At 35.1% G+C, this 24,371-nt stretch overlaps 1 protein-coding gene across 1 annotated transcript in view; it reads right to left on the reverse strand.

The window, feature by feature from the left end:
- Positions 1-24,371, reverse strand: part of EML5 (EMAP like 5) — a 167,900-nt gene that overhangs the window by 63,437 nt on the left and 80,092 nt on the right. The window contains exons 11-21 of the mRNA XM_057542111.1: positions 21,124-21,291; positions 20,347-20,453; positions 19,712-19,830; positions 18,116-18,306; positions 14,453-14,554; positions 12,964-13,057; positions 11,872-11,972; positions 7,093-7,295; positions 5,975-6,086; positions 4,752-4,879; positions 253-394 (exon numbers count right to left, since the gene is read on the reverse strand). Coding sequence (XP_057398094.1) covers positions 253-394; positions 4,752-4,879; positions 5,975-6,086; positions 7,093-7,295; positions 11,872-11,972; positions 12,964-13,057; positions 14,453-14,554; positions 18,116-18,306; positions 19,712-19,830; positions 20,347-20,453; positions 21,124-21,291 — 1,467 coding nt within the window. The remainder of the gene's footprint in view (positions 1-252; positions 395-4,751; positions 4,880-5,974; positions 6,087-7,092; positions 7,296-11,871; positions 11,973-12,963; positions 13,058-14,452; positions 14,555-18,115; positions 18,307-19,711; positions 19,831-20,346; positions 20,454-21,123; positions 21,292-24,371) is intronic.

Below are 24,371 nucleotides of genomic sequence, written 5' to 3' on the forward strand. Positions count from 1 at the left end.
AGCTTCTGTTTTCATCCTATATTCTTTTTTCCAAAATGATATTAAAAACTGACTCAGGGTAGGCATGATCATAGTAGGTCCCATAATGCAAAGACCGGGTAGAATTAATTTTCTTCATATACTATCATGAGCAAGTAGACATAGAATAAATATTTTAAGTCTTTTTTATATATTTACTATTGCTTTCTTACATTTGTGAGGGTTAAATAATTGTGACAATTTGATCTATGCTCAAGTCTGAGAGGCACTTACCCTTTTTAAGTTTCCGGACAGCCAACATACAATGACTAGGAGAGAGATCCCATATTCTTAAGGTCTTATCATCACTTACAGTAGCACAGATGGGCAGATAAGGATGTGTAGCCAAACCCCACACCTCTCCTTCCATGTGTCCCTGTAAATAAAACATAGTTAAGATCAATTTAACCTAAAGATACTTGTATTTAGAAGAAAACTAAAGACAACATTCAATAATATATAATAATGATAGGATAATGAATAATAGATAAATCTAATAAAACTTTTCTCTTTATCTTTGGAATATACCTTAAAATACCTTCGTAACAATTTTATCTCCACAGTTACAATATAATCAAGTTACTACTGAAATTAGCTTCAAAATCCTACAACATTTAATGTGGAGAAAATAGGAATTGGCTGCCCTGGAATGCTAATAATTGCCATACAGGAGGGACTTCCTGCATGACAGAGCAAGGGAGTACTGCAGACCTGTGCACCAGTGAAACTGGTAGAAATTATTTAAAAAAAATTAAGTCTCTGGAAATGGTTTTGAGGAAATAGAACAAATTAAGAAACATTTACTCAAGAAAATCTGCTAAAATTCAGTAAGAACAGTGAGTTTGCTGTATTTGAACCGAGACACCCCTTTTCTCCCTCTTCCCCACTCACTGACATGAAAACTCCATACCAGATTGATGTAACCAAGAACAAGGGCTGTCTCTCTCCCCAGCCACTAGGGGAGCTTTCTTCCCAGAAGGGGCAGGGGTCAGCATTTCTCATCCTGCCCCCAACTACCTGCTATTGAGGCTAAATTCTTGGTGATTGCTGCTGAGAGGTGGGAGCTCCCTCCTTCTATCCACCCCCTATTCTGAGATGGAGGCTCTATCTTAGGTGCAGTGGCCAGTAAGAATACTGGGGCCTCAATGTCAACTCAACAAGACCTGAGGCTACTTGCTCCCTCCCCACCAACTGAGCACTGAGATGTAAAGCAAGAGACACTCAGAAAAAGGAAGCATTCCACTGTTTTCACCCTCAACTACAGAGCCCTGGATCAGAAATTTTTCCCGGAGAGAGAGAGAAGCAAGCCATAAAACAGCTCCTAGCCTCTTCTCAAAGCAACTGACTTCATTTACTACAATGTGGAAAAGTTGAAGCCTAAAGGTGCTCTTAAAACAATAGAGGTTGTGATGAAAGTTAATTGGGAGGCAACTGACAGACTCACTGGACATGGCTAAAATGAAGGCCAGCTAGTCTGTCTAGGAAAAACAGGAAAATCTCATAGACAATGGGAAGAGACTGCTTAACTTCAGGACAAATCTCAAACAGTAACCTAGGGAACTGTCCCTTTTAAGAAGCCTGAATTTGATTGGTTTAGCCTGTGAAGGACTTTATTCTCCAGGAAAATGTTGAAAACAATAGAGTAATCAATGAGCAATTAATAGAGTTTAACAGCTGGATGTGGTTAGGGAAAGAGGCCATCAAAGAGGACAGAATACTTCCTAAATCATTTTATGGAGCCAATATTATCCTGATACCAAAACCAGACAGACACCACAAAAAACTACAGACCAATATCCCTTATAAATATGGATGCTAAAATCCTCAACAAAATACTAGCAAACTGATTCCAACAACATATAAAAAGAATTATATACCATGACCTAGTGGGATTAATCCCAGGAATGAAAGGTTGCTTTAAAATCCAAAAATCAATCAATGCAATATACTAATTGCTTTTGACAAATGACACAATCTTTTTTTTTTTTTAACGTCTTTACTGGAGTATAATTGCTTTACATTGTTGTGTTAGTTGCTGCTGTATAACAAAGTGAATCAGCTATATATATACATATATCCCCATATCTCCTCCCTCTTGCGTCTCCCTCCCACCCTCCTTATCCCACCCCTCTAGGTGGACACAAAGCACCGAGCTGATCTCCCTGTGCTATGCGGCTGCTTTCCACTAGCTATCTATTTTACATTTGGTAGTGTATATATGTCCATGCCACTCTCTCACTTCGTCCCAGCTTACCCTTCCCTGTCCCCGTGTCCTCAAGTCCATTCTCCATGTCTGCTTCTTTACTCCTGTCCTGTCCCTAGGTTCTTCAGAACCATTTTTTTTTTTAGATTCCATATATATGTGACACAATCTTTTACGATAAAAATAAGCAACAAACTAGGGATAAAAGAGTAATTCCTCAACCTGATAAAGGGCAAAGATGAAAAATCCACAGTTAACATTATACTTAATGGTAAAAGACTGGATGCCTTCTCCCTAAAATTAGAAACAAGACAAGGATGTTTACTCTCATTACTTGTGTTCAACATAGTACTGGCAGTTCCAGGCAGCATAATTAGGTAACAAAAGGAAATAAAAGGCATCCAGATTGTAAAGGGAGAAGTAAAACTATCTTTATTTGCAGATGACATAATCTCTTACAGTATACAGAAAATCCTAAAAAAATCACCAAAAAACTATTAGAAGTAATATACAAGGTAAGTTATTTTAACAAAATAACTACAAGACATGTACACTGAAAACTATAAAACATTGTTGAAAAAAGTTAAAGAAGATCTAAATAAATAAATAATAAATAAATGGAGAGACCCACGTTCATGGATCAGAAGATTTAATATTGTTAAGAGGCACTAGTCCCCAAACTGATCCACAGAATACTGCTGCTACAAACACTGTTGTACGTGGGTTTTTTTGGTATATACATGAATGCACTTCTACTGTGTACATACATTCCCGCACTTTTAATTACTATAGTTTTATATTATCTTTATTTCTAGCACAGAGAGCTTCTCAAAAATTTCTTGACTATTTTTGAATAGTTTCTCTTCTAGATGATTAAACAAAATCTTTCCAGAATTTGTGAAAAATCTCATTAGGATATGGGTTATGATCATACAGAATTTATTTACATCTTTTATGCCTTTACTAAAATTTTATAGTTTTCTTAATACACGTCTTGCATATTTTTAGCCATCTTTATTTCTGGTTACTATATAGTTTTCTTTGTGAGTACCATTTTGTGTCATATGTGTTAGCTGGTCATTGCTGATATGTAGAAATACTACTGACTTTTACATGTTGACTTTGCATATATGCAATTTGTAGGACTCCTTAATTAGTTTTAATAATTTTTCAGTTTATTCTCTTGAATATTCAAGGCATAGGGTTATAATATCCGCAAATACTGCTATCCATCCAGTGTCATCCATTTGCTTCCAACATGTACACCTTTAAGTGTTTTGTTTTGTTTTGTTTTACTGGACTGGCTAAGACCTCACATACAATATTGGACAGTAATGGTGAGACCTGGTATCCTGTCATGTTCCTGACATTTAGGAGACAGTAGATATTTGAAATCTTAAACTTTACAATAAATATTAAAAAAATAATGTCATTTATGACTTCTAAAAATCTTTTCCTACAATTATGAAATTATATTTTTGAATAGGTCCATCTATGAATTCATCTGTAAAAGTGTATTTGTGTTTATATTTTCCAAGAGATCATAAATACGTTAAACACCATGATTCTAACATCTTTTTACTTTAAAGGAATATCATGTGACTGAAATTAAAGAGTAAGACATGAAAGTTTGACAGTTAATATAATATAAAATGTTTTGTTATTTGCTTACAAATTCTCCTTGTTACATCAGGATATTATGTTAACCTTAAAGCATGTGCAGTGTTCTCATCTACATGTACTCTTTGGTGTCTTAACAGGAGTGAAGTGGGGGCTGGTGAAGAAATCAGTCTGTATTAAGAAAGAACATAATTCTTTTTCAGGGTAAAAGGCAAACCCAAAATGTGTTACTATACAGAGTTGCATGAGGACAATTTTTCATTAGAGTAAACACTACCTCACCTGTTGTGTTTTATAGTATCAAAAACCATAATATACATAGGAAATGTAAACCTGAAAAATTAATACAGCATTCTTGACGGAAATGTTAAGGATTAGCTAATCCTGCTGTTTCATGTTATATTTCTACCACACAAAGTCTGTACTTCTGGATTTTCAAAATCACTAACATATTGTCATGGATAAATGTTTTCAGCAGTAAAATTTTAGCATACATTCATTTTTTACTTTTCTAAGTTAGAAACTTAGAAAGAATGAACTAAACTGAAGAGTTTCATAGAAGAACAACTGCCTTAGGTTCAACAAATGTACTTCAAAGAAATAAAATTAAATATGAAATAAATGGACTGTGTTAAATTAATTACAACTGGCTTTTCTTTCTACTGGTTTCTTGCTTTGCAATAAGAAATTACTGAAAATATTGGCAATTATTCTACATGATATGTGCATATTATTTACAGATACTACTCATTTAACTATGATTAAATTTATGTTTTTGTAAATATTAACATTAACAAATATTTCCCTAAATAATTTAACATTATTTTTCACCACTGCCAACTTCTGGCTCTTATGTATTGAATCAACTGTATACAAAGGGAAAAGAAAGCATATTAACATTTAAAATTACCTGGACCAGAAGTGTTACTGGGCCACTTTTATCCACTTCTAGTATTTCACCATTCTTTGTGCCAACTAAAAGATGACCATGTCCTAATGATATGGCACGTATAGATGGGTTATCTTCCAAGAGAAGACCTAAAATGTTAAACGGAGATGTTCTTCTAGGTATGAAGTTACTATAATACAAGGGTGTATATACCGCCAATGATGCTATTTTGACAATGCAAATCACGTTACACGGTTGCTTTCTCCTATATTTTAAGTATTCTAATAAATGTACCACATTTTCCCCAATCATTCAATTTACTAATCTCAAAAGTAAGTACCATTTATATACTACAATTCCATAATTCAATATTATTCCAGATCCCCTACTACCAGTCTGACAACTGTTTCTTTTCCTTTTTCATTTGCCCCTCATCCACCTCCTGACCCTCTTAGAGCATGTACAATATTCTGGTTAGTAATTTTAATTCAATTCGATTTAAGATTAATTCATTTATGTTTACTGTACCCTAGGCAGGCTTCAGAGATATACTGGTAAACGTGATAGAGCCAAGCTTCTGCCCTCAAAGAGCATACAAAGAGGAAAACAGACCTTGCGTGAGGAGCATATTGAAAACGGAACAAAAGGGAATTTAACCTTCTGTGAGGGGGAGAGGGGATGGGAGTGTAAGGAATCATTCTAGAAGAAACAGTGTTTGAGATCTGAAAAATGAGCATATGGTCAGGTAACTGGAGGAAGCAGGAGGGAGGAGAAAGGGGAAATTCTAGGCAAAAGTGACAGCATACAGGAAGGCCTGGAGGTCAGAGACAGAGCGCTGTAGTGCCTTAACGCACTATGAGAAAGGGTAAAGGAAGAAGGGCCTGCAAGGCTAGAGAGGGAGGGTCAACAAAACACTAAGATGAAACAAAAGGCCAAGTTTGAAAACAATTCCCTGACTGGTGGTAAATGTGACACTCACATGGCGATTTTCTTTGAAAAATTAAAAATGTTAAAAATTAACACTGATAAACTTGTATTTGTTTATATTTTACTATGTGTATCACTGAAAATAGATTTTGAAAGGACAGCAATGATTCTGGCATCCAGTTAAGCGGCTTCTCTTAGTGAATTCTGATGCCAGTCTAGTAAAGAAGGAAAAATATACCCCAGGTGCTCCACCTCAGTGCCCACCATGTTAATAAGCAATTAATCTTTTTTCCACAAATCTCAAAATCTCAAATCACCTTTAGATCCTGGGGCCAAAGCAGCTCTTTTTATAGCATAGGTCTTGAGACATCTTTCAAAGGAGTCATCCCAAAGAGCTACTACCCCATCTTTCCCTCCAGTTACGAATCCCTACAAAAGTAAAAGTTTTAAGTTAATGAAGATCTAAATATTTAAAAAATAATAACCTTCTTTTATATTGAAAAACTCTAGAGGAAAGAATATTTATAGCCAAAAGTTACAGCTTGTAAAAAACAGAAATTAGCATAGAATCCATTATGTTTTTTTAAACATCAACGTGGAATTTGCAAAAATATTTACAGTAACACAAAACATTCTACTTTTAGAATAGGACTTTAAAAACACAGTTTGCAATTTGGAACCATAAAGTAGCTCTACCACTTTCAGCACCTTCTCCTGGAGGCTTCATAATCTCATCCTTTAAAAAGAGGGGATGATAATAATAGCTACGGGACTTCCCTGGTGGCTCAGTGGTTAAGAATCCGCCTGCCAATGCAGGTGACACAGGTTCGAGCCCTGGTCTGGGAAGATCCCACATGCCGCGGAGCAACTAAGCCCATGTGCCACAACTACTGAGCCTGTGCTCCAGAGCCCGTGAGCAACAACTACTGAGCCTGCATGCTGCAACTACTGAAGCTCACGCGCCTAGAGCCCGTGCTCTGCAACAAGAGAAGCCACCACAATAAGAAGCCTGCGCACTGCAACGAAGAGTAGCCCCCCGCTCGCCACAACTAGAGAAAGTCCGCGCGCAGCAACGAAGACCCAACACAGCCAAAAATAAACAAATAAAACAAATAAGTTTATTAAAAAAAAAATAATGATAGCTACCTCACAGGATATGGTGATAACATATAAAGTACTTAAACAATCTCTGACTCATAGTAAGCGATTAATAAATACTAAGTTAAACTTTTTTTTTTTTTAATAACAGCAGACCTATTACACTCTGGATTCAGGAGTTTGAAAAGAGGAATAAAATACAGTCAGGAAGACTCTAGCTCACATATTATTATTGGGTAGCTCAGCTAAGTAGAAAGGTAGTGTCCCTGTACTTGTGAAAATGTTCTGCACTCCATGATCAAACTATGTTTAACTTAAAATTTATTAGGTTACTTACTTTTTCCAATGCATGCATACTGAACACTGGCCCATCATGTGCTTTAACTGTCTTTACAAGAAAGATGTCTCTCCAGATACACACGTCTCCTGTGGATGTTCCAGAAAAAGCCATCTCTTCAGTCCATCCATATACTGCACACATCATTGTGTCATTTTTCCCCAGTGTGCCTACGTAGCCTTTTCTTCCAATCAATCCTCCCCCTGGTTCATAAAAAACATTATGAAAGTACCACTTTCAAAACGTATAAAATTCAAAGCAATAAAATTTCTCTTCTGCTGTTGTTCTTTTTTAAAGAGAAAGACATGTAACAGTAAGGAGAGTTAAAAAGAAAACTAAAGGTCTCTCAGTCAGTGACTTGGGCAACACCTTGCTTGGCTACGGCAGGCATACCCATGGCTGCTTTCAGGTCATAGCTTTTTGGATAAACAAAAATATGTACTAAGTTAGTTTAAATCAGTCTTTTGATTAATATTTTAAAAATTATATTATGATATATTTAATACAAAAAGTAAAAAAAATACAATAAGCTCTTCTATATCCATTATCAACTTACATAAAATTACTAAACAATCAAAACATATGCCAATCCCATCTCCCTTCTTCACCTGCTACTATTCTGAATGTGATCTTGATTATTCTCACACATTCCCTTATACATATTTTACTACTTATTTTTGAATTCTTAGGTAACATGTCATTATTTTTCATGTTTAAAATTTTCTATAAATACATATCCTATATGTATTCTTTTGCAACCTGCTTTTTTCACCAACAATTTGTTGTGGAGTTTTATACATGTTGATTTGTACCCCTAGAAAACTCATTTTCCTGACTATATAGCATTCCATTATATAAATACAACATTTTCCTATTAACGGGGACTTAATAAAGTTGCTTCCAAGATTTTGCTATTGAAAACAATGCTGCTTTAAACACTCCTGCAAGGGCCTCTTCTATAAAAGTGCAAGAGATTCTCTAGGAATGCCTAGGAATGGTCATAGGGTATTTGCAAAAGAACAGTATGTAGATGAGAGGTATCAGCTCTGTGACCAAATTGTCCTCTAAAGTCGATACACCAACATATATTCCCATTAATAGTGAAAGGAGTTCCTGTTGTTTCCCACCTTTCAGAACACTTGGTATTATCAGACTGGGGGATGTGAAATATCAACCGAATTTTATTGTGGTTTTAATTTGCATTTCTCCAATTATTCATGAGCTTTATCATCTTTTCCTATTTTTATTGGTCATTCATTATCTATTGATATCTTTTGCCCATTTTTCCAAATGAACTCATTCATTCATTCATTTATTTAAGAAATATATATAGATACCAGACACTATTTAAGGCAATGGGAGAAGAGCTATGAACAAAACAGACAAGACAACAAAATTCCCTGCTTTCATGGAGCTTCCTGGTGAGAGACAGTCAATAAATATGACAAATAAGTAAAATGTGCAGGATGTTAGATGATGACGGGTGCTATGGAGAAAATGTAAGCATAAAAGGGAGATAAGAAATGAGAGGGGTCCATTTTAAGAAGAGTGGTTAAGAAAGGCCTCATTGAGAAGGTGGTATCTGCATGAAGACCTGAAGGAGGTAGCAAGAGCAAGCCATGCAAAAAGAGCGTTCAAGACAGAGGAATCAGCAAATGCAAAGGCCCCAAGGCAGGAACGTGACAAGAATCTTCAAGGAACAACTAGGGAGGCCAGTATGGAGTAGCAAAGAAAGTAAGGGAGGCAGTAATGGGAGATGGGGTCAGAGAGGTCAAAGGCAGCACTACAGGCCATTGTAAGGATTTAACTTTTACTCTTTCTGAGATGAAAAACATTTGGGTGGTGGAATGACAAGACTTGGCATATCACTTATTACCAGGTTCATTGTGATTTCTGGGTTGAGGGTAATTTGAATAGCGGCAAGGATGAAAAGAGTTAGAAGGCTATTTCAATCATCTGGGCAAATGATAAGGGTGACATGGGTCTGGTGATAACATAGAAGATGATGAAAAGGAGTCATATTCCAAATGTATTCAGAAGACTGTCTTTTAACATATCAGCCAGAGTTGTTAGTGCACTTGGAAGGGCTGTTAAGTCAAGTGGTCAAGGGGAAAAAACAGGTTAGACTTCTCTCAAAAGAAGGAGAAGATAACTCACAAATTTAAAGTGTAAACAACTGTGTGGATGTGTTTTAGTGCATAGGTAAGAAGAGAAATTGATTAGCAACTGGAGGGTAGAGCTCAAAGAGTGTTTTTGTTTGGTTTTACTTACTTAAGATGGAGAAATAACACCACATTTATATACTGAAGGAAAAGAGTTGGTAGAGAGGGAAAACTGATAATGCAAGAGAGAAAGGGAAGAAGAATTGGAATGATGTCCTTGAATAGGTGAGAGATGGGATCTAGTGCACAAGTGGAGGGGACTGGGTTTCACTAGAGCACAGATTATCCATCCAGAGCAGGGTCAGCAAACTATGGCCTGTAGGCCAAATCCTGCCATCACCTGTTTTTGCTCAATGCCCACTGGAGCACAGCTGCAGTGGCCACGTCGGTTCTCTTCTCTGCTCCCAGAGCCTGCCTCCCTGACTTCTGGCTGCCAAGTAGCAGCCGCCTAGGGCCCGAGCTGGTCACCATCCACAAGTTGAGGACTTTGCTATGGCAACTGCTGGGCACCCAGCAGTGAAATCACAGTCCAGGAGTTGCCTGGCCTCTGGCCATCTGCCCAAGTTGAGAAGGTAGGGCTCTCCAGGAGGAGAAGACACACTAGAATCAGTGTGTTGCTAGGGCAGAGTGAGGCTGACTATGGTCTCCCCCGAGCCCAACCTGCAAGTCCTGTTCACTGCAGCAGGCTGATCGTGGAGGGAATGTCTCCAGTTAACGGCAACTGGGTGCAAACTGGGTACGGCAAGGCAGGAGTTTTCTCTCTTGTTCTCTGAGTACCTATATAATATTCTTGATTTTGTCTCTGTGTCTGGAAAGTCTAAAATATTTACTATTTGGCCATTTACAGAGCTTTTCCCCCTCTGGTTTAGATAATCATTTTTGAGTTTTCTGATACACACAGCATAACATGTTTGTACTGTACAAGGTCATACCAGCCATGGAATAGAGTTCAAATTCCTTAGAGATTAATAATTCATAACTTGCAATTCTCAAAGCCTATATCTGGGATAGGAGGTAAGAAGCTCCCTTTCAGCCTTAGTCCTACGTCATCTTTAACTTAGTTTACATAAAGCTATGCATTTAGAGGGTAGACAGATGGCATTTATTCAGATTAATAAAGTGGGTACTTATTTCCCAGTTGACTACTGAACTCTGGATCAGAACCTCAAAGTGAGGAATGCTGAAATGCACTAAAGTCTTAACATTTATCCTTTTATGGTTCAGTTTCAGGTCTACTTTATGACAAATCAAAATTAAGGAAAAAAGTTATTCAATTGTAAATCTTTTCATTTTAAGGCTATTTACTTTCTTTAAGTCTCTTATTTCAGACAAACTTATAGTTTTTTTTTTTTTTTCAAAACTGCAATAATAGCATTACTTGCTGGGTATTTGCAATTCCAAGTGACTAAGATACTCAAAAGTTTCGTTTAAATGAATGCGAATGAAAATTACAAATGTGAAGATACTTCTTTTTACTTTGTAAATGTATATACACTATGATCTGATGAGTCTGTGATAAAGTATTAAAACAAGTCTGAAAATCGACTCATGTCCTACGTAGTTTACAATTTGAAAGTTAATTCAATTTGGGAAATATCTTCACTAAGCCTATTCTTTTCTAACCTATGTCTCACTTCTCTCTATAGCTATGTATTTTATCTGAAAGGTTTAAGTGTACTAAGACTTTGTCAAATTGCTGGAATTTATAAGTATGCTATTTGATTTGGAAAAGAGACTTTTTAATTTTAAAATATGAACTTCTACAGTCACTAATTTACTAAATGACTAAAGTAATATAACATTCCATTTCTATATCATTTTATAGCACATAAAGAATTTTGACACAATTTCTCATTTTTAGTTTAGACTAAAAAACATGTCTTCAACAGAAGAACGAAGTCTGGACATCACTTGATTAATCTCATAAGTTAAATTCTTTTGCAAATATGAATACTATATCAATGCAGCCAATAAGTAATGATAAAATAAATCTTAACTTTGTTTAAAATGTATCAAGACAACTGTGAATCATTCTTTTAAAAAAATAAACTTTTCACTTTTGAGAATTTTAGATTTTCATAAAAGATGCAAAGTAACACAGAGTGTTCTCATATACTGCTCGCCCGCCCAGTTTCCCATAACATTAACATGTTACAATACTACAGACTACTTGTCAAAACTAGAAAACCGACATATTTGATATATTACTATTAACTGAACTCTAGAATTCATTCAGATTTCACCTATTTTTCAACTAATGAAACTTCTGTTCCAGGATCCAATTTAGGATACCACACTGTACTTAACCAAATCGCTTTTAAAAGTAATAGTTTCTACCAAATGTAAAATAGATAGCTAGTGGGAAGCAGCCACATAGCACAGGGAGATCAGCTCAGTGCTTTGTGACCACCTAGAGGGGTGGGAAAGGGAGGGTGGGAGGGAGATGCAAGAGGGAGGAGATATGGGGATATATGTATATGTATAGCTGATTCACTTTGTTATAAAGCAGAAATTAACACACCATTGTAAAGCAATTATACTCCAATAAAGATGTTTAAAAAAAAAAAAGTAATAGTTTCTTAAATTTCAAAGTAGCAAAAAAGAAGCACTTCCTTACCTGCTCTACGCCAAAATTTCATGTGTTTAATTCCAGCTGTAATTAACTTATCAGGCACGTACGGGTTCATCTTTACAACAAAAATCTTATCTTTACTTCCTCTGAAATAAATACCAAAATGTTTTAACTCTGAAGATAAATCTCTCCTGTAATAACCTTTTGCCTAATCCATACCCTATCTTGATTACTCCATTACTAAATACTTGGCCCACTTGTCTCTTAGGTTTAGGCTACATAATCATGCGTTTGTACATTTGTTATTTTGTTATTATTTTAATTTATTAACTTCTCTGAACAGAATCTTAAAAGATAGGAACAGTGAGAACTGAACTTCTTTTGGATAGCACCTACTATAGTACTGTACATAGAGAATGCCATTTGTGGCATGAATGAGTTAAAGAAAAAAAAATTTTATAGTACTCTGTTACAGCTTAATATAGTCTTTCCAAATACAAAATCCTCTTAAACTATCTTTTATTTGGGTCCTGTCTATATACTCTGAAAAAAGCATTTATCTATATTTTAAAAGTGCTTTTATGTATCACTTTAGGGAATAGGAAGTTAAAAAAATAAGTCTCTGAAACTGTTAACTATTTCCTCCTTTAAAGCAATTGCTAATATTTTTTATTATTATGAAATAATAATGCTCACTGTAGAAAATTTAGAAAATGAAAACTATAACAGAGAAAATAAAAATAATCTATAACTTCTTTGTGATACATGTGTGTATGTATCTCCTTTCACTCAAATATATAAAACGAGTATTTTATAATGTTTTCAATGACTACAGAATAGCTTATCTTACAGTGGAATTCACTCTACCTATAAATGGAGATTTTTGATAATCACTACTTTGAATATCATATTATAGTTACATTAAAAAGTGTGTTCACAAGGGATAAACCTACAAATGAATCATGAAATAATTTGTCTTTTTACCATGATTATACTATTTATTCAATGGTAATAAAGACGGCAACAATTTAAAAAGTTATATTTGCTTGATTTCAAAACTGTTATAAGTAAAAAAAAAATTTTAAGTCCAAGGTAATTTCAGTATTTTGCCAATGTGATATCAAGTTTTTTCCCTACCTTGCTATCGAAAGTTTCTCTCCTTTTTTCCAGTCCCACAGCACAATAGTGTGGCTATCATCTATTCCAACTGAAGCCAAACGTTTCCCATCCGCTATGAAAATTAATCACAGAGACAGACTGATCATTAACATTCAGAAGACAAAAAACACTCAGTACATATTCTGATACCACAACACTATATTTAAAATTTTATAAAATATTGTTAAATGTTAGGCACACATACAGCTATGAAACAAAAAGCAGAATTTATAAGGAGGGGGAAGAATAGTTTCTCAATGCATCTAAACCTATCTGCTGACTTCTTCCTCTGACTTCACTTACCTCATCTTCTACCAGCTTAAGATAGGGGAAAGGAGGAAGATAAGAAAAGTAGAAAAAAGATATTTAAAAGATGAGAAGGAAAGGGAAAACTAAGAAAGAAGGAAGAAGTGATATACGCCAATGAATTTCACCATAGGAACTTTACTGTGATATAAGAAGTCATAGGGATTACAAAAAGTGAATCAAATGCAAAAGACATAGGTTACAAATACATATTGCTGTTTAATATGACTGTAGTGAAGGTCAATTATTCTAGTTGTTACTACCATCAAGCAACAAGTAATGACTATTAGACAAGAGATTGCGCTAAGTCAGTCATGCTGGCAGGTGTGCATATGTTTATAGGTTGTAAAGGCAATCTATAATAAAACATTTGCCACTCTGCCACACTTTTTGCAAACCTCAATTAGTTTGTTATCGCTACCAGTGGTATTTTTCTTGTTGACTCCTTTACCATTCAGTTTCTTCACCTTTGGCAGATATTAATATGTGTATATACATTTCCCCCTACAAACTATAGCAATTCACTATCACTTCAGTCAGAGCAGCAGAAAGCACAAAATTTACTGTTTCTTAATATAAAATTCTCTATTAATGGTATTTCCCCACTCTTCCCAATCCATACCCCAGCTTTCACTGTAGATCTATCTGTAGCTGTTAAACTTTTATATATGTAGCAAAGAGTTAACGTGATCTGAAATTATTTTGATAAGACAGATTGGAATTGTCACTTCATAGAAATGTTATACAACAAATATTTCAGTTCTCACCTCTTTCTTAGCTTTCACCCTAAACATTTTCAAAGTTTACTCTGTGGCTGCAAAACATTAAATGAGACCAGGGTTTGCCCAAGGTGGGAAATACATACCACTAGTGGTAACTGAGACGGTTTCAGAGGTTATGTAGACAAACATTTTTTATTTTAATAGAAACATCTTTATAATAATGGGTATTAAAATTACACTCATTAAGTTATTATTATAAACCAGCTAGCAAACCCACACTTTCAGAGCCTTGATTGGTTAGGACAACAGTATGCACATTTGATAAAAAATCGTGAAGGTCACTATTAAATGACAAGTTCAGGCAAAACTAATTTAGACTAAAATGCTATGTATTGCCTCTGCATTTTGATCATTCTTACTGAGATAGAAAACTGCCTTACCTGAGAAATCAACAGCACAGACACCATATTGGTGGTAGCCCTTTAATATCGACAATGGTTTAATGGTCTCTGTGTCCCATATGTGAACTGAGGGATCCCTACCTACCTAAAATAGAAAGAATTATAAAAGTCATTTTATGCAATTAAATTGTTTATTTTCATATCTATAAAAGGAAATAAAACAGGAGATTTAACAGCCTTTGTCATATTTGCTATAAATATTTATCAAATAAAAAGTATAAAGCAGACTGTATATGTGATCAACATTTTTCCCTTACATTTGTTGAAAAGCTAATAAGACTAGGCTCAGTGTTTCTAGGAATGTTCTACAACTACATAGCTCCTAAACCTCATCCTATACTTCATCAATAAAGATAATGCTTACCAAGCATCTATTATCGGCAGCGTTACTATGCTAGGTACAATGAGCACTAAGACAATTAGACAAATTTTGCAAACTCATTGGGAAAACGAGATATTTTCTGTTAAAATAAGAACATCTGGTAATACATGCTTAATGGGGATGAAAAGGCTGTAGAGAAAATCTTCATGGAAGAGATGCTACTTGACGCGGGCCTTCAAAAAGTGTAGGTCTTAGATAAAAAGAGAAGCAAGCAAGTATATTCTAGGCTAGGATAATGGTGTAAACAAGATACAGAGGGGTTAAAGCACCAAGCAGGTTAACAAGACTTAATTCTTAATTATTTCTCTAGACTCAAGTAATCACTTCCTTTTTTTAAAAAATTTATTTATTTATTTATTTTATTTATTTATGGCTGTGTTGGGTCTTCGTTTCTGTGCGAGGGCTTTCTCTAGTTGTGGCAAGTGGGGGCCACTCTTCATTGCGGTGTGTGGGCCTCTCACTATCACGGCCTCTCTTGTTGCGGAGCACAGGCTCCAGACGTGCAGGCTCAGTAATTGTGGCTCACGGGCGTAGTTGCTCCGCGGCATGTGGGATCTTCCCAGACCAGGGCTCGAACCCGTGTCCCCTGCATTGGCAGGCAGATTCTCAACCACTGCGCCACCAGGGAAGCCCCCAAGTAATCACTTTCTTCATACAGATTAAGAGATATAATAACTTTGCCTATGAAGGCAACTCCTGAAATAACTAATATAGCTGCCAATTACTGTTAATTTTGAGATTGGTTTTATATAAAGACATAACAAAAAACAATACTGCAATCAGTCAATATTTCACTAAGTTATTAACTGCTTTCCTCTGTCCTGTCATTTCTCTACAGATCTACTGTTTTCTATATAAGCTGGAGTTCTAAACCACCATTTTGAGTTACTTTTGGTGTAGGTTTCTCCCAGGTGATATGAATTGCACCCGTTAATAAACTTTTTGTTTTTCTCTTGTTAATCTGTTTTTTTTTTCTTTGGCTGTGCCTCATGGATTGCAGGATCTTAGTTCCCCGACCAGGGATCGAACCCGGGTCCCCTGCAGTGGAAGCGCAGAGTCCCAACCACTGGACCACCAGCGAATTCCCCTAATCTGTCTTTCTGTTAGAGTTCGGGCTAAAAGCCTAGCAGAGGAAGAGGTCATTGGGTATCCAGGGATGTCCTGTGGGCATACTGACTTTTAGTTTAATTTGGCCCAAACTCCCTAAAATTCCAGAATTATGGTAGTAAATGACCAGTTTTTACAGTTTTCATTCCAGTAGTAGCAGAATAATGTCCAAACTCCTTGCCACAGCACAATGGGTACATAATTGTGTTTTAAGAGGAACCATTTATATAAACTAAAGGTGAAAGTAAATGGTGCCCCTGAGGCCCCTGCCAACCCATTTAATTAGTTCTTCCGCTAATGTCCATCATGCACTCTAAGATTTGAATACTTTGCGCTGCTCACAGTTATTTAAAGAAGTTGTATTTTTATTTTTTAATTTTTTTCCCCACTGTTACACGTGATACGACACACTTGAAATACATTCCCCAACCTCCCCTCTGTCAGGTAAACTACTCAGCTCAAATGTCATCATCTCTATGAGGGTTTCCCTGATTCCATTAGGCACGATATATCAGTCCTTTATAATATTTCAAGAGCGCTTTATACATATCTCTAGCCTAGTGGTTCTCAGCAGCGGGTGACTTGCCTCCCAAATGCTGTCTGGAGACATTTTTGGTTGTCACAGCTGGGATGGGTGGTGTTACTGGCCTCTAGTCCGTAGAGGCCAGAGATGCTGCTAAACATCCTACAATGCACAGGATGGCATTATACACAAAAATGCAATTATCTTTACAACAAAAATTATCTGGCTCAAAATGTCAACAGTGCCAAGGTAAGAAGCCCTGATCTATACTTATGACACTGTATCACAATTTTCTTGCGTGTTTGTCTTCCCCCACAGAGTATGAATGTTTTACCATGGCAAGATGTTTTATTTATATTCCCAGAGTCTTTCCTGGTACACAACACATGCTCTATGAATGTTTTTGAATGAATAGAAGAAAGGAGGGAGAAAAGGAGGGAAGGAAAGGAAGGAGAAAAGGAAAGAGTCAGGGGAGGTACAAACAGAGGGAGGGAAGATGGGAGAAAGAAAAAGGGAAGAGCTTTCTCTCCTTTCAGGGAAGCTACATAGGATGATGCTAGTTTCCTACTCCCACCCTCAGTATATCCCAGAAGGTATACTTACCCAGTATTTAAAACCAAACAGGGGCTTCCCTGGTGGCGCAGTGGTTGAGAATCTGCCTGCCAATGCAGGGGACACGGGTTCGAGCCCTGGTCTGGGAAGATCCCACATGCCGCGGAGCAACTGGGCCCGTGAGCCACAATTACTGAGCCTGCGCGTCTGGAGCCTGTGCTCCGCAACAAGAGAGGCCGCGATAGTGAGAGGCCCGCGCACCGCGATGAAGAGTGGCCCCCGCTTGCCACAACTAGAGAAAGCCCTCGCACAGAAACGAAGACCCAACACAGCCATAAATAAATAAATACATACATACATACATACATACATACATACATAAAAATAAAGCCAAACAGACTAAGGGCTTTAGGCTTTACCACTTATTAGCTGAGAGATCTTTGAGAAAATTATCTAATTTCTTTAAACCTAAACTTCCTCATTTATAAACTGGGGGAAATGGTTTCACTCTCATAGAGGTGAGGTGAGAATAAACTAAATATACATTAAGAACCTAGTAAAGTGCTTACACACAGTGAGAATTTATAAATATCACCCTTTCCCTTCCTTCTCTAAGAACATCCATATAGAGAGGTATCAGTTATGACTTTTCTCTGTGTTTTCCACTTTGGTAAACCCGAATATGTTACTATCATGATTGTAAAATAAAAACATAGTCATCCTGTTTGTCACAGAACATTTCTTAGATAACTTATGTTATTTTAAAAACCAGATTTCTAGTCTTTACGGTTTTTGTAATTTTTACTCATAAATTTAAAAAATTAATATTATCGTGACAGAAAGGTGTCAAGCCAGAGCTCATAGTTCCAAATTCAAATTACAATAAGTAAAACAATAAAACTCTAAGGAAAACTATAAGAAAAATGTTTCATTTGTAATATGAAAATAAAATCCCATTCTAAAGAATTCTTCATTTCCTAGAATACAAAAGATAAGGAAAAAAATGGACTAACTTAACTTTAAACCCAAACGAAGGTCTAACCTATCTGGCCTGTTGTCGCATAGTCTTTCAAAGGACCTACCTGGCCTGTTGCCACATAGTCTTTCACAGGATGAATAGCCAGGCAGAGAATATCATCATCATGACCCAGGTAAAAGCGCTGTGTGTTCTGCTGTCGATTATAAATGACACCCACTGCTGCCACATGGTACACAATTTCACCAATTTGAGTATAAAACAGATTACTTCGACAGTCATAACCTCTGTAACTAAATATAGAAAAATCATATAACATTAACTTTGGCCTTTTACTGATAAATATGGACTATACAGAGGACATTCAATTTCCAGTTTTACAAGATACTGAACAATTTTAAAAAATACAAATATCTCAGATCCCATAAACTTTTGTGAACTGCTCTGATTACAAATAGCTAAATCCAAGCTACAACACTCAATGAAAAAAGGTGCAGAAAAGTGTATATTGTACACTAATATTTGCATAATACTAAATTCGTATACTATAAAGCAACAAGTTGCTTTTTTACAAGTGAAAGGGTATAGAAAAGAATATATATTTGTATTTGTTTGTACTATATTATACATAAATATTTCTGAAACTAGGTAACAGTGATTCCCTTTGGGTAGGGGGGAAATGATGGCTGGGAGGGCAGAGGTGGGAAGAAGATTTTCAGAGTGTATCCTTTTATACACATTGTTCAACCATGAGAATAAAATATATCAATATATATTACAAAAATAAGTTTAAACAATTTTAAAATATTATACACATCCAGAAAACAAGTAGTCAAATCCTCTCAAAAATGATCAATATAAATAAAATAGATAACTAATAAGGACCTACTGAATAGCAGCACAGGGAACACTACTCAATACTCTGTAATGGCCTATATGGGAAAAGAATCTACAAAAGAGTGGATATATGTATATGTACAACTGATTCACTTTGCTATCCACCTGAAACTAACACAACATTGTAAATCAACTATACTCCAATTAAAAAAACACACACACACAAAAAATGCTTCCAAACAAACAAACAAAAAGAAATACTGTCTATTTTAACACTGGAGGAAAAATATTTTTACTAAATAAATCTGTTTTTTTTCAAATTCTTGAAAACATTATAAGCCAGGTAAGACAATGATTACTAGGTTAGGGGAAGGAAAGAGTTGGACTGGAGACTCTGTTGTCCCGGGATAAAATGTGAGCCCTGTATTGCCAGAAATTCTAAGAGAATCCAGAAACTGTATTTTATTGAAATTATAATATATAGGCCAAAATGCTTAGGCCAAACAAGCCACAATATCATTACAAATTAGACATATTTATAAGGGAGATAATAATCTCTTACATTTCACTTAGTTTTTTTGTTTAAAGAGATCCATTTCTATAAATGTAACACAATTTTCATAAGACAAATTAATTTTTTATTTAATAAACTCTTATATAGTGCCAGACAACATTCTAAGTCACCACAAGTATTGACTTATTTACTCCTCACCAGAACCCTATGAAGTAAAGTACTGTTATCTCCATTTTACAGATGGTAAAACAGAAACACAGAGAGGTTAAGTGACTTGCTCAAAGTCACATAGCTAGTAAATGTGAACCAAAATTCAAACACATAAATGAAAAGTAGTCATTTTGTACCCGTGAACAAAGTGTAATCGAATACTATTTCCTGGAGCCCGCTCTCTTCTTTTAGAAGTACCACTTTTTTGTTTCTCTTTGTATTGTTCTTTAAGCTGAGGTAGATCTTCCGTGTAAACCTTTAAATAATGTACATAAGTAGAAATATTCTTAGAACATAAATTAATAAAGGTGTTATAGATTCCTAATGTAACTTCAGACATTGTGGTTACTATGATCGCTAAAGTTTTAACAACTGTCTTCAATAGGAAGATTCTTTATGAAATTTACTTCCTTGGAAAGACAAACGTATTTACATTTTCTAAGTAACACACTGACAAATACATATTTAGTTTCCATTAAATTTGTATACTTCGTAAGAGAGTATTTTAAAGGAAATAAATGGAAGTGTACTGCGACAAAAAGCACATATAATATATAATAAAATACAATACAGGCACAGTTAGTATATCAAGCACTTAATATAAATAACATTTTACACAAGTATACTTTAAATCTTAAAGGGGGAAACAGCCATACATTTCTTGGAAAATTAAAAACTGCAAAAGGTAACAATAGATGAGTAAACAACAGGGAGCAAGATAAAGAAGAAACTAGAATTTTTCAGGAAAAAATCATGTGGTAATAAAAATTACCTGCCGACGGTAGGTGAGCTGTGTCTCTTGTTCAATTTCAGAGTCCAGTTCTGGAACATCAGACAGATCTGAATCTGATTCATCACTATTAGAGTCAGCCAGATTTTCTGTAATTTAAAAAAATGAAACATTACCTGTTTAAAGAAGATTCATTTTCAAAACAGCACAATAAAATTAATGATTAAGAGCTGACTGTGCCAACTGACATGGAGACAAGCCATAAAACAAGCAAATGAAATTACCTATTCAAGTGACACAGATGTCAGTAAACTGTACTACAGATTATCTTCCTCTCCACTCACTGCAAACTCAACAGTTCCTTTAAATCCCTTCACTGGCTCCCCAATGACCGCTACATCAAATTTAAATGTCTGTGCAAATATAAGTGAATATAACCTATAATTAACATGAAAAATAGCTAGAAAATACTATATGCAACAGATGAACTGACATTAGATAATTTTTCTTTGTCAAAAAAACCATACTGAAGCCTAGATACCCATCTCCCAGAGAATACATTAAATATTTGTTTTACTAATGCATGTTTTTTACTCATCATTTGATAAAGTGTAACCAAAAGTACTTTGTAGTCCATGCTCTGTGACATCTGAGTTTAAACACATAGACCTAATATTTTATTTAAAATTTCCACTAATAATAATAATCTATACTGTTAACATACGAGGTTTGTGAATGTTTCAATAGTAAAATTGTTATTTGGGGGTTACTGAAGAGTTATTTGACAGAGAAATTGTTGAGACAGTGTGTACTACTCACCTTGGGGTGCTATGTGAAGAGCATCTTTTAGTTTTCTTTCAGGAATAAATTTCCACTGAAAGACAGAGTGATCTGCTCCACCAATAGAAATAACCCACTGATAATCATGTGACCATCTGACATTAGTTACATGAGCTGAATGGCCAATGTATTTTTTAAACTTGGCCCCTATAACAAAAATATACCTTTATGTTGATAAACAAATGCCAATACACACACACAAAAAACACTATAAACAACAATATCTATACCTGAACCAATGCATCCTACTTCTATTACCTTAATTATGATCAAAGGGGAGAAATGTTAATTCAAAAATTCACTGAGTGAGCAAATGAATGAGTGTACATCAAGGGATGTAAATCTTTGCTCTACTGATTCACAATATAATTTGGTAAGAACCTCGAGCTGTGAAGCATTATCTTATTGCTTTGAGAAAAGCCTGCAGCTACAAGGGGATCAATTGCTTTTATATTCAGATATTTGAATGTTTTGGCCTGACGCCTTTGATCTTAAGTGACATTGACCAATCTCCTCCCCCCACTATTCTCAGCCCTAGCTCCGAAGATCCTTTGAAAGCTCAAGCCATCAACAAAATATTAGCAACATATAAAAAGGACTACACACCATAACCAAATGGGATTTATGCCAGGAAAGCAAGGTTGGTTCAATATACAAAAATCAATCAATGTAGTATACCATACTAACCAAAATAAAATACATCCAGTTGTCCCAACAACTATCTTTTATAGTCATTTTTTTAAACCTATATATTTGGTATAATGTCCTTCAATGTGGGTTTGTCTGATGTTTCTTCATGATTAGATTCAGATGTGTCTTTTGCACAGGCAATGTTGTGTCCTTTTGGATACATCATTTTAAGGGGCACCACAGTTCTATCACTAGTGATGTTAAGTAGCAGCATTTGGTTAAGGTGTTATATACCAGACTTCTCCAACTGTAAAGGATTTGTTTAACTTTCTGGCTAATTTTTAAAAAATCTGTGCAATGATAGGAACCATTTTTGTGGGTCTAAGTTCAGAATACATTTTCTATATCCTGCTTAGATAAACTTGATATTTGGCAACATGTATATGTTCCTGTTAGAGTACACTAAACACAATAATGTTTGGCTTCATTCTGATAATGTTTTAGAAGTTTTATTTGAAGTTACAGAAGGCTTGTATTTCAGGATGGCAAAGATCCATCAATTACAAACTGGAGAAAAACCTTCACCTTGGCCATGAATTTAGGGATAGCCATCTAATCAAAGCATAAAAGATTTGACCCAAACTATATAAATTACAATTTACTGCTACCTGACAGTAATGTTATTTTTTTAAGAATCAATTTTTTATGTAGCTTAACAGAAGTCAGTAACTTTCTAGATGGGTAACTTGCCACAATTCACTCCACAAGTCCAATAAGGTAAGATTTAGTCCCATCCCTCTTATAAGAGAATGCATTATTTGCCTGTCAAGAGGACTCTGGCTATTACTTCCTTTGATGGGGCCCTGTACATACTCTTAGGCAACAGAGAGACTTACAAGGTAAAACCAGAAATTTCAGCAAATAAAATTCCAAGTTTTTAAGGTGTACTAATTTTGTTATGTTTAGAGCAAATGAAGAAGAGTTATCTGAGCACCTATTCTAATTGACTATATTGGGTGATAGCTCCAAGAGAGGTGTAGATAATCCTGTAAGGCCTTCCAAATGATTTTTTTCTGTGACTTTTCGAAGATCAATTCCTCTGGAAGAACCAAGGCAATTCAACAAGAAAGCTATGGAATAAGTCTAAGGGAAGCCAGTTATTTCTAATCAAAGTGACTTTATTAATAATTATTCAATAACCAGCACTGTTTATCTAACTATGATAAACAGTTTATCTTAAAAGTAAACCTAGATATCACATCTTTTAAGAAGTGACCATGACTCACCAAGACCAACCATATCCTCTTATCATGCTTCCAGAATTCCCTGTTATTACCCCATGTGATTATAACACTCAAATGTAATAGTCTATTTACTTGTTAACTCCTCTAATAAACTATAAGCTCCTTGAGGACAGGATTGTATCTTGTTTACCATACATCCCTAATGCCTGATACATAGCAAACATTCATTAGGTATTTGAAGAAAGAGAAAGAAAGGAAAAAAAAAAAAAGAAAGATCATATTTTCCCTCACTCTGCCTATACACTTGAGTTGAAATGCTAGATTGTAGAGGAGGGAAGAAGAGTAGTGAAGGAGACTGAGAGGGCATGAACTCCAATGCTTACAATTCATTAAAGGGGACAAAAAGTCTGATGTAAAGAATATTAGAGTTGAAATCAAAAGACTAGAGTTTGAGTGTCATCTTGACTACTTAATAGCACAGGAGCTTGAGCACATCAGTTAACCTCTCTTAGACTCCATTTCCATTTTAGTATAAATTGGATTATAAGCTCTCAAAGTCCCTTCATTATTAAAAACTGACATATGATAGGAAATGATAAAAGAACAGGTAAGGCCTAAACAGTATGTCATCAATTAGGACTAACATCTCAGAGAAAAGATTTATCAAAGCAAGCTAGAATGGTCATAGAAGCTTTCCTAATTTAAATGAGAACAGAATGATAATTCTTGGTGAGGATAAAGCAATAGACTGAAATATTTATGTTTCAATGATCCCATGTCTTTTCTAATTTATTTTAGGGTATACTTTAACAGAAAGTTAATATGAGCTAAATCTCTTCAATAAATTGTAGCAATATGACAAAAGATTTTCTTCCCATTTAACAATGTTTTGATGACCTTAAAACTTTTAGATATAAAATATGAGAATATCTTTTTTGACCCTAGTAAAAAGTAGAATTCCTTAATACATAAAACAGCATTGTTCAGAAAAAAAAAAAAAGAGAAACTGATTTGACTACACTGAAATAAAAACTAGTCAACAAAAGACATCATTAGGAAAATAATTCACAAACTCAAAAAAAGGCATCTGTAATCCATAAAAATTACAAATCATTTGTATCTAGAGTATATAAAATTATTTTCATAAAACAATAAAAGAAACAACTCTAAAAAATAGGCAAAAGATATGAACTTGTGTTTGATAGAAGAGGAAATGCAGAAAATCAAAAAATATTGGAAAAGATGGTCAATCTTAGTAGTTAGACAAATGTAAATTAAGACAATGTGACACCATTTACACCAACTAGATTTACAAAAACAAAAAGTGTGGCAATGCCAAGTGCTGAAGAGGAT

Source organism: Balaenoptera acutorostrata, chromosome 3 (assembly GCF_949987535.1).
Source record: "Balaenoptera acutorostrata chromosome 3, mBalAcu1.1, whole genome shotgun sequence".
In the NCBI taxonomy this organism is placed as follows: Eukaryota; Metazoa; Chordata; class Mammalia; order Artiodactyla; family Balaenopteridae; genus Balaenoptera; species Balaenoptera acutorostrata.